Source organism: Gymnodraco acuticeps, unplaced genomic scaffold (assembly GCF_902827175.1).
Source record: "Gymnodraco acuticeps unplaced genomic scaffold, fGymAcu1.1, whole genome shotgun sequence".
Classification (NCBI taxonomy): Eukaryota; Metazoa; Chordata; class Actinopteri; order Perciformes; family Bathydraconidae; genus Gymnodraco; species Gymnodraco acuticeps.
In genome coordinates this window covers 33,409-45,114 of record NW_022990015.1, presented here as the reverse complement: position 1 = coordinate 45,114, position 11,706 = coordinate 33,409, and the positions used below count along the sequence as shown (strand labels likewise).

The following is an 11,706-nucleotide window of genomic DNA, read 5'->3' as shown; positions in this document are numbered from 1 at the left end:
CTGATGAGTTCTGCTTCTTTTATTTTTACTGCCACTTCTACAACTTCAAGTATTTCAAATGTTCAAACTGTGAATATTTTATATTCATGCCCCAAAAACACCACTATATGGTCATGATCAGATCACCTTCGGGCGTAGAGTGAGATTAACCAGGTGCGAAACAGAATGCCACAGAAGATCATTCCTAATTTCTAAAAGTATAAAAATATATTTTGTTAGGACACATGTAATATCACACACTTAAAACAGCAATATCAATATCCTGGGCAATATTACTTTTCAATATCATGTTCAATATTACCTTTAAATATTTGTTAGTACTACTTTATTATTCTTAATTCAATGATGTTTGTAAATGTATCTTACTTGAAATTGTATTATATTAGGTGCAGGTGTTAGTTACTTATCTAGGCACTGGTACTATTGCTTTATTTCTCATACACTTTATATTTATTATTGGATTTTTCTAATTTAATTTTTGAGAAAACTCTTTCAGAACAATTTCCTATGATATTAATAAAGCTCTATCTCCCTATTTCACAAGCAGCCTTTTCAATTTCACAGTTAACTTTATTGTCAATCTTCCAGTTTGTGTGTACAGACTTAGAGATCGAAATACCGTTTCCCACAATCCCGAATATAAAAACTAAAGTGTATAAAAATATGTGTGCAAATATGTTTATATAATATATATATACACAGAATCATAGACACATTTTTACATCTGCACACATTAAGACCTACATAAAAACACAACAATGAATATATACAAAATAACAGTCACGTCAATATTTGAGAATATACATTAGTGCAAAATTGTACACAGAATGTGCAGCGTGTCCATAGAATGTGCATTATTGCCAGATTGTCCATAGCAGCGTAAAAAGTGTCTGGTGCTGGATTTGGGTTTTGAGAATGTGGATGTAATTTAACCGTTGATTATATAAGATACTGTACTGTTTGTATCCATGATAATGCAAGTTCCCCCTATGATAACTGAAGGGACATCTTTGGAGGAGGTCACTGTTATCACCACCAGGGAGCGGTACAGAAACAATTCGGGGACTTTTGTTCGGAAATCCGGAAGCTGGCGGGCGACGTTTTCCGCCAGAGAACGACGTACTGATTTAACAGAGGAACAAAAAGGCGGAAAACAATACGACAACTGGACATAAAAAGACTCAGTGAAGTAAGAATATATCGTTTATTTACAGAGACGCAAGCAAAAGCAAAGTGTTTCTGTTTTAGGGACAAATAATGAGCATTTCAGCTAACCAGATGTAGCTAAAGTAGGATTAGCTGACTAGCTAACTTTAGCTCACCCAAACACACATGGCCTTAAAACTGATGCGTTCGTTGGAGTTTTTTTATTTTGAATGTATAAATAATATTGTTTAAAAAAGTACCCTTAATGACTACTTTAGCTGTAAGGTTTACTTGATTTTGATTTACTGAAGTTGTGTCCTGCCCTTGTCAGTGTTAGCTGCTCCTGTGTATTAGCTACAGGTACAACTCTCAAGTTCTAAGTTTTAAGTGAAAGTCTGCAGACACTTAACTTCAAAGAGTCAGTGAACTTAAAATGAATAGAATATATCCTGTGTTTGTGATGTTTTTATATGCTGTTGTCCAGAAGCTGTCTGTGAGACCATAAAAACATTCAGAAAATCTCATCAGTGATGTGTCTTTCTGCTAGAAATGAGATATTGTTCTAGTCATCAATAAGTTGATCGACAGAAAAATAGAACATTGTATTAATGCAATCCATCTGTCATCTATAAAAGCTTATGTGTTGATGATAACAGCATCTTAGATATGATTATTATGGCTTTTCCTTATAATCAAATGGAAGACATCATCTCTGGCTTTATGTTGTTTCCACCTGCTCATCCAATGTGTTATAGTGTAATTCGTCGAGAAAGGTATCTCTTCTGCATAGAAGGCCGATTGGTGTCAGAGCAACACATCTGCAATCAATTGTAAAACCATTTTGTAATATCATGCAGAGACTGTCGAGGTATTTAAAAGTGATGATCACTGTAGCTTTTCTGCTATCTAAAATACACACTATATGTATAGTTTAATGTATTGCTATAAGTGCTGTCTGACTCTGTGTTCATCAACAGAATATTTCTGCTTATCACATATAAGTTGATCTGTGATGTCTGTTTCAGTACCTATTCTCCAAAGTCATTCATGTGCATGCATATATGTTCAGGTATGGACTCTCCAAGCAGAAGTCCCAGTCCCATTCCTGAGATGAAGGAACAAAGTGGTGAGTAAAACCTGCTTTCGTTATTTTAGGTTGTTGTAGGAACAGCAGCATTGCTAGCAGTTGTAGTCATTGTAGATGTAGTATCATCTGATAACGCTGCTCTCTCCCTCTCTGTCTTCAGGACCTTCAGAAGATGAGGCCAGTCCTGCAGCAGAAAAGCCCAAACAGGAGGGTCCTATAGAGAAAAGCCCAGAACCCCAGACGAAGCCGTCCCGTGAAGCCAGTCCTGCAGCCCGGTCCCGCTCCGGGAGCCCGGCCTCTGGGGGCCCGGCCTCTGCTTGCCCGGCCTCTGGGGGTCCTGCCTCCAGCAGCTCAGACGACAGCACCAGCAGTGATGATGAGGATGAACATCAAGGGGCACTGCGAAGGCTCAGGAGTAGTGTGGCTCAGATCAAGGTAAGCATGATCAATTTAAAAATGCAAAAAGTTATAATTTATTTACAGTTTATCCTTATCATTCATCAAGGGAGCAACATCATTGTTTCCTTTAATGCTTTTTGAATGATGAAGGTTAAACATGAAGCAGAAATGTGAAGTGTTCTTCTGGTCCGTTTACTTGAATCTTAAGTTGTATAAAGTGCACAGGCTAAAATGTAAACGCAATTCCCAGTTGTTAAACAATTATTGTCAAACTCAAAGTGACATTCCTTTTAAAATGAAGAGATCAAAAGAAATACCGCTGACAGTCTTTGTTTTTTTGTTGTCCAGAGGTCCGAATCCAAGTCTAGGTCCAGAGACAGATCCATATCCAGAGACCGAGACAGATCCAGATCGGGAGAGGGAGACAGATCGGGAGAGGGAGACAGATCCAGGTCCAAATCCAGAGACCGGTCCAGGGAGAGGGACAGATCAAGGTCCAGAGGACGAGAGCGGTCCAGGTCAAGAGACAGAGACCGCGGGCGCTACGACAGAGGACGCTACGATCGGTAACCAACGCTGCTTCTTATTGGCTTGCCATCATTTTAGTGGGTGACTTTCTATTAGTTTAAAAGAAGGTCCTCGATAGCTTAAAGACCGGGTCATAGAACACATTGCACATTAAAGACATGTCTAAAGTATTTTGTATTGCATAACATCATGACAGGATCAAACACTAAAAGTACAAACAACATAAGAATCAGATTGCAGCCTCTTATGTATTGTACCTCATTTATTGAATACCAAAAAATAGATCTCATCCCCTCTCTTTCTTTTGATCGAATTCAACGTTTGGTGCACCTCAAAAACACAACCACAACAAATGTTAAAACCTTTGTGTTGTTTTGTCTCTTCCCCCAGCGATCGCTACGATGTTCGCCGAGACGACAGGGACGCGCGTTTTGACCGGCGACCTAACCGAGATGCAGAGTGGGAGCAGAGGAGGCGAGGGCGCTCCGGATCCCCGTCAGCTGACAGGGAGCCAGGGACCGCCGAGGAGCCGCCAGTCAAGAAGAAGAAGGAGGAGATCGACCCGATCCTGACGAGGACGGGTGGAGCTTACATCCCCCCCGCCAAGCTGCGCATGATGCAGCAGCAAATCACAGACAAGACCAGGTAAAAGTGTTTTGATTTATTTATAGCAGCTAAGGTTAGAACAGTCTTTAAGATTTGGTTCCTCAACTCATTCAGATCGTTTCATACTCGTATATCAGTTTGTAGATTGATATTCACATTTGTTCTTATGAAGACCAGAAAGGTGCTGCAGATAACCGCTATATAAATCATCATTAACTACTTTGTCTTATAGTCAAAGTTGGATGCGAAGAAGGTTGAACGTTGTGCATTTAAGGGAGTTTTCAAATCTGATTAGCTCCGTTAGTAAATGAAATTGCAATAGCTTGTTTGAATTCAGCCCAGGGCCTTTTGTTGCATGTTATCTCTCTGTTACCGTTTTCTGCCTTTCCTTTCGCTTTGTCTCCCTATAAAAAAGGGACACACAATATAAAAGCACACAATATAAAACAATTCCATATCTCAGAGGCTGTTTTTCCAACTATTTGTATTTATACCACTCTATAACCTGTGTGTCACTAATGCCCTTTTCCTGTGCAGCCTGGCCTATCAGAGGATGAGCTGGGAGGCCCTGAAGAAGTCCATCAACGGTCTAATCAACAAAGTCAACGTCGCGAACATCGTCTTCATCATCCAGGAGCTGCTGCAGGAGAACATCGTCAGGGGGGAGGTGAAGAATTACACACACACAGACAACTTCATATTACTAAAATCATATCACAGACAGATTGAGTGGAACCAATATGGGGTAGTGAGGGGCTTGAAACCCCCTTCTGTCTGACTGCCCGCTGTAACTGTCCCCCCGTCTGTCTCTCAGGGGTCTGCTGGCTCGCTCGATGCTGCAGGCTCAGGCGGCGTCTCCCATCTTTACTCACGTTTACTCCGCTGTCATCTCCATCATCAACTCCAAGTTCCCTCAGATTGGAGAGCTGATCCTCAAACGCCTCATCCTGTCCTTCAGGAGGAGCTACCGCCGCAACATCAAGGTACCTGTCCTGTGTCTCTCGCTGAGTGTCTCTTTGTATTTGTTTGATGTTGAAACATTGATAAACAGAAAATGACAGTACAGTCAGTAGAATTTAAAAGACGTGCCTGATAGAGGTGGTTAAGAATGGTTTTGTTTTACAAATGCCAGGATTCCATTTCTGTAGTAATGTAAAAGCCTCAGCTAAACACGTGAGGTATTTATAACTGTTAAACATATACATCTTAAAATACTGTTCAAACACACTTTAGATTGAGCATTTTCTCCTTTTATTGACATTAAATGTGAATAACATTTCGTATCATAAATATTGGCGTCTTTGTTAAGCAATTGTATGAGGATTGCCGATGTATTCAAATCAGTGTGTCTTTTGTTTTCCAGCAACAGTGCCTTACAGCCTCCAAGTTTGTGGCTCATCTCATCAACCAGAACGTGGTAGGTCCTGCTGTCGGACGTCAACATTCGCGAAAGAGAACAAGTGTTCATGTTCAGCTCTAATTGAGTGTGTTCACGTCTCTCCCTCAGGCTCATGAGGTGTTGTGTCTGGAGATGCTCACTCTGCTGCTGGAGCGTCCGACTGACGACAGCGTGGAGGTCGCCATCGCCTTCCTGAAGGAGTGTGGCCTCAAACTGACCGAGGTGTCCCCGCGAGGAATCAACGGTAAATACTCCAGACACGTTACCAGACATTCTTTTCTTTTTATCAATTGACTTTCTCAAATGTAGACTTTTTTTTTTACCCTGCAGTTTACAAATAAAGCATTTAAGCTTTTAAATGTCACTATATTCCATTTTTATTTTATCCAATTTGCCATTTTCTTCAAATCATCAATTATTAATTTCTGAAATCCTCTTTCCCTTTAAAATAATTTTAAGGGAAGTACAAACATTTTCTATTATTTTTTTTTAAGTACTGTTCCTCTTTGGTTTGAATTATGTTGTTAAACCTTATGATTAGTGGTCCCCTTATATTATAGCCCCCTGTATGATTGAGTTTGAAACTGTCTTTTAAATATTGCATCGTGTTAAATAAAATACAATATTTGTGATAATTGGAACCACGTGTCCTGCTCTTCAGTATTGGACAAGACACACAGGTTCCAAACACAGCAGTACTGCTTTGTCAAAGGCTCTCCAAATTCAAAAAGTTCCCAAGTGTCAGCACAATGAATCGAAAATGCCTACATCTCTCTTTTCAGCCATATTTGAGCGTCTCAGGAACGTCCTCCACGAGTCGGCCATTGATAAGAGGGTCCAGTACATGATCGAGGTGATGTTTGCCATCAGGAAGGACGGTTTCAAAGACCACCCGGTGATCCCAGAGGGTCTGGACCTGGTGGACGAGGGGGAGCAGTTCACCCACATGCTGCCCCTGGACGACGAGTACAGCATCGACGACATCCTCAGTAAGCCACAGAGAGGGAGGGAACTGGCTCTAAAGCTCTCTGCAGAAATGATAATGTGTTATATATGTAGATCTAACATCTGCCGTATGTTCACTCAGATGTGTTTAAGATGGACCCAGACTTCCTGGAGAACGAGGAGAAATACAAAACCATCAAAAGAGGTGAGTTTGTAAAAACATTCAACGGTCCAATCAGCTGTCACCTATTCCACAGTTTAACCAATCAGCTTTCACCCCCGGACAGAGATCCTGGATGAGGGCAGCAGCGACTCAGGGGAAGACGGAGACGGCAGCGGCGACGATGAAGACGATGAAGAAGAGAACGCAGAGCCAACAGAAGGTGAGGCACAACTGCTGAAAAGGCCATTTTCTCTCAAGTTAAAGGATAATTATGTTTATACTACTTTAAAGCTGAAGGAGTTTAGTCAAGTATATAACAAGTCCCGGATAGTATGAACCGGATTCTAACGCAACATTAAAGAAGCCTTCTCTCTGTCTCTCCCTCACAGAGGAGAAGATCATCATCTACGATCAGACAGAAATCAACCTGGTTGCTTTCAGAAGAACCATCTACCTCGCTATCCAATCCAGGTACACAGACACACACAGACACACACACAGACACACACAGACAGACAGAGAGTGACTCAGTTGTCTCTCAGGGTGTTGGCAGTTATTTACAGCTCCATCTATATTTGATGGACTTGGACTAATATTTAAATCTGTGTTTAAAGATCTGTGTGTGTGTGTGTATGTTTGTTAGGGTATGTGTGTTCACAGCCTGGTTACCATGGTTTTAATGTACAGGAGAACAGGATGAAACACAAAAACAGATTTGAGGAAATGACACACTTGAACTCAATGATGTATATTAACCGATAAATGTATTAATGGAATGATTGTTTCTGTAGTTTGGACTTTGAGGAGTGCGCTCACAAACTGATCAAGATGGACTTTCCTGACAGCCAGACGGTGAGTACACACACACACACACACACACACACACACACACACACACAATTGGCAGAATTATAAATCAGTGATACAAACCCACAGAAGAATCAGGATAAATGTGAAAACTCCAATTTTTCTCTGTTACCACAATAAACAAGTCATAGGTTTCGGTTGTCTTTAAGAAAAAAATGCTAAAAGAACAACGGATGAAAGTCAAATGTAGAGATTAAACATCTAGCCAGACAATTAATGGCAAGAAATCAAGCGGTCAATTTCAGTTTCTGAAATGGGGGGATTTATTGCCTCTCTCTCTGCTGACCAGCAGGTGGCGCTGACAAACCACTTCACTGTGTGTGTGTGTGTGTGTGTGTGTGTGTGTGTGTGTGTGTGTGTGTGTGTGTGTGGTGTGTGTGTGTGTGTGTGTGTGTGTGTGTGTGTGTGTGTGTGTGTGTGTGTGTGTGTGTGTGTGTGTGTGTGTGTGTGTGTGTGTGTGTGTGTGTGTGTGTGTGTGTGTGTGTGTGAGAGCTGTTGAGTTTCATCAGCATCAGGACTGAATCCCTCAACACAACAGCTGGAAACACTCGCACAAAGATGCTCGTTCCTCTCACAGAAAAACATGTTTCCTGACAAAGCTTTCAATCCTAAATCTAAACATCTGTGTGCTGCTTTGTCTTTAAAAGGGACCTATCATGCAAAATGCACTTTGTGATGTCTTTTATACATAAATATGTGTCCCCGGTGTGTCGGGGAACTCACGCAGCGTCAGAAAATGAAACCCTCTCTCTTTTCCTCCGTACCCAAATCTTTAAAAACGGGGCTACAACGAGCGGATACAGATTTCCATCCGATGTGACGTCAGCAGACCCACAGAAAGTTGCCATCAGAAACAATGCCTGACGTGTTTTGGACGTAATCTCGTCTTTGTTTACATTAGCAAGCCTCCCTAACACTCAGAGCTAACCTGTACTGTGTTTTAAAAAGCAGGAAATAAAAAAAGAACTCACCTTGTGGTAAAGCCGCAAGAGAAAAAGCATTTGAGCTCCATACTGTTTCAGAAATAATCCAGGATGGCATTTTATCACAACCGAATGTAACTCTATCTCCGGTAGAATTCTGATCAGGCATTAGCCTCCGCCTCCTCTTCTTTCTTTTTTTTTCAAGCTAAGGACCCAAGATCTGCATTTCTCTAACAGGGCTTCAAAAGAGGGGTTTGAGCAGTATGAGGCATGGCTACAATGGGTGATCTGTTTGGTATTTTGAAAAAGAAACTTCACAGACATGTTTTGTATAGGTATGGCTCTACAATATATGTTTCAAATATAGCATGATAAGTCCACTTTAAACGTATTTGGAATTCGTGATCTGTCCTGCTTTTGAGTCTTTTCTCAAAAAAAACCTTGAAACACATTTCAATTTAGAGTCGAGATTTTGACACCCTAACATACAATAAAAACATCAAGGAAACGTGCTTAAAAACAAGCGGTCCCAATGGCGGTGAAGTGTTTGAAGTGTGTGTGTGTTATTTGAGACGTGGCTGATATCTGAGGACGTGTAGTCACAGCTGCTCTCCACACATCACACACACGATCAAACCAAATCGTCTCGGCCCTGTTTCTCCCTCAGATTAAGGGGGTAACCCACCTCTGGGATTTCACACCTGGCTGCTGCTCTCACATTCACATCATTTAACCTTTGACCCCATTTAACACTGAGCCTCCAGAAAACGTCCAATCAGATCACAGCTGGCCGAGAACTCAAAAGACCAAGGCTCAGTCGGAAATGTTTTCAAAATGAGATGTCAGCTACACAATACGATGGTTATTAAAGGACTGTTGTTCAACTACTGTTTTTAAACCTCTGTTCAGATGTTCAGTCTGATAGACATGATTTTAACTTTAATATGTGATTTTCTATAAATGTATGTTTTGTTTTAATGAGATGTTTTATTTGTGTGTGAACAGAAAGAGCTGTGTAACATGATCCTGGACTGCTGCGCTCAACAGAGGACCTACGAGAAGTTCTTTGGTCTCCTGGCCGGGGTGAGAAACACACACACACACACACGTACATATATGACAGCCCACCACATTAGCTATTATTACTAAACGTGCACATGTCACACTGAATTAAATATCAGGCCTAGGAAAGAAAACAAAAAGTGTTGACTGAGACTCACTTTTCGGATCCGAGTAACTACGGGAGTCCAGTGCAACATCACAACTGTCTAAATTGAAAACACTTGTTAACACTGTGTGTGTGTTTGTCTGTGTGTCTGTGTGTGTGTTCATAGAGATTCTGTCTGCTGAAGAAGGAGTACATGGAGAGTTTTGAGGGGATTTTTGCGGAGCAGTACGACACGATTCACCGACTGGAGACCAACAAACTGAGGAACGTGGCTCGACTGTTCGCTCACCTGCTCTACACAGACTCAGTGCCCTGGAGTGTAAGAACACACACACACACACATACGAAATGCTTTCTAGTCTAACCAAACTCAGTTGAAACAAACACTTAGCTATTTTATTGAGTTTCCTCATAATCCCTGCTCTCTCTCCAGGTGTTGGAGTGTGTCAGGATGAGTGAGGAGACCACGACGTCGTCCAGCAGGATCTTTGTGAAGATCCTTTTCCAGGAGCTCTGTGCCTACATGGGCCTCCCCCGACTCAACCAGAGGCTCAAAGACGCGTACGAACACACACGCGCGCATCAACACAAACACTGAATTAAACATGAGATAATTTTTCTATATTAAAATGATAAATGGCTGTCCAATGCGGTAATGGACAGTATATTCCTTATAGCATTAGAGAGTCATTTATCAGTTTTTGACCACTAATAAAGATAGCAAATAGTAATGTTAAAAACAGCTTTAATATCGACGTGCATATTTTAAGGACTGAAGATCAGAGAAAAAACATTACATTTGGCAAATTGGGAAATAAACTGTGTGATTGGCTGATGCATTAGTCTGTTAGTAGGATATATGTCCATTGACTGGTTTGAGGTGAAAATCAAAACACAGATTGGAGAGTGTGTGCATTAATTTCTGAAGAATATAAGACACAACCATGATGATAATCAGAAAACTGTGTGTTTGTGTTTCAGGACTCTGCAGCCGTTCTTTGAAGGTCTTTTCCCTCGAGATAATCCCAGAAACACTCGCTTTGCCATCAACTTCTTCACCTCTATCGGACTGGGAGGCCTGACGTAAGAGAGTCACAAACATGTTTAAAAAGCCTAACAGTAATAATTGTAATATGAATGTTCGACCCAAAAGTGCATATGAAAGTTGTGCATGGACAAACATCTGGCTCTCTTTCTCAGGGACGAGTTGAGGGAACATTTGAAGAACGCTCCCAAGATAATCATGACTCAGAACCAGCAAGTGGAATCCTCTGACTCCTCGGACTCCTCATCATCCTCCTCTTCCTCATCCTCCTCGTCAGACTCATCCAGCGACTCAGATTCCTCTGATTCTGACTCGAGCAGCAGCTCAGGTACATCCATAGTTATTTATGAAAAGTACATTTAAATGCATCGTACATTATTACATATCTGGTCATCTGAAAAGAGGGGGAAATGTATATAAATGTTTTTCCTCCTTGTTCCCCAGACTCGGACAGCAAACACAGAAAGAAGAAGAAGAAGAGAAAAACCCAAATTGTGGAGAAAAAGAAGAAGAAAGGTGAAGACAAGAAAAAGAAGAATAAGAAAGACAAACAGTCAGACAAGAAGCGAGCCGGACGCAAAAAACGACGAAGAGGATGAGGACAGCGATGACGAGAAGAAGGCCAAGAAGCATAAGAAAGGCCGTGCACAGGAAGTGGAGGAGCATGAGCGTGCACGTGAGATCGAGGCTCATGAGCGTGCGCTTGAGGCCCATGAGCATGCACGTGAGGTCGAGGGTCGTGCACGTGAGGTCGAGGGTCGTGCACGTGAGGTCGAGGGTCGTGCACGTGAGGTCGAGGGTCGTGCGCGTGAGATGGAGGGTCGTGGGCGCGGTAGAGAGATGGAGGGTCGTGAGCGTGCACGTGAGGTGGAGGGTCGCGATCGCGCACGGAAGGTGGAGGGTCGTGATCATTCACGCGAGGAAGAGGAGCGTGCACGTGAGGGCCCCCGCCGGAACAGACGAGACGAAGGGGAGGAAGAGGAGCGTCAGCAGGAGGACGAGAGGAGGGGAAAATGGACGGTCAAGGCCAACAGAGAGACGGGGAGGAGAGAGAGGGGACGGGGCGGGAGGGAGAGAGACAGAGAGAGAGGGAGGGACAGAGAGACTGAGGATAAGAGAGAGAAAGAGGGAGAGCGAGAGAAGCCGAGGGATAGAGAGAGGAATAAAGAGAACAGAGACCGGAACAGAGATGGAGAAAGAGAGGAGAGGAGGAGGAGGTGAGAGTCTTCATCTGTCGTCCTGAAGCAGCAGCGATGAGTGACAGACAAGTGAAGTCACCTCGCTCTGTCACTCCGGTGTGGGGATTTGGGACCTGTCTCTCTCTCTCTATCTCTTCCTGTCTCAATCTGTCTGTCTGTATTTTCTATGAATATTTTGTTGTTAATGATATGTGAAAAAAAAACATTAAAGTTGCTTTAGATGTTTTTTAA

The 11,706-nt window shown here is 42.2% G+C and overlaps 1 protein-coding gene across 1 annotated transcript; it reads left to right on the top strand.

The window, feature by feature from the left end:
* The first annotated feature begins 1,008 nt into the window (after positions 1–1,008).
* cwc22 (CWC22 spliceosome associated protein homolog) lies at positions 1,009–11,706 on the top strand. The gene is given in 21 exon segments (XM_034213643.1): positions 1,009–1,189; positions 2,216–2,272; positions 2,394–2,668; positions 2,981–3,198; positions 3,551–3,805; positions 4,304–4,430; positions 4,579–4,749; positions 5,130–5,183; positions 5,274–5,409; positions 5,948–6,154; positions 6,253–6,315; positions 6,398–6,493; positions 6,663–6,744; positions 7,065–7,125; positions 9,069–9,146; positions 9,398–9,550; positions 9,665–9,792; positions 10,213–10,314; positions 10,432–10,604; positions 10,721–10,854; positions 10,856–11,706. Coding segments are annotated over 20 exon segments (3,210 nt in total). The 5' UTR covers positions 1,009–1,189; positions 2,216–2,217; the 3' UTR covers positions 11,498–11,706.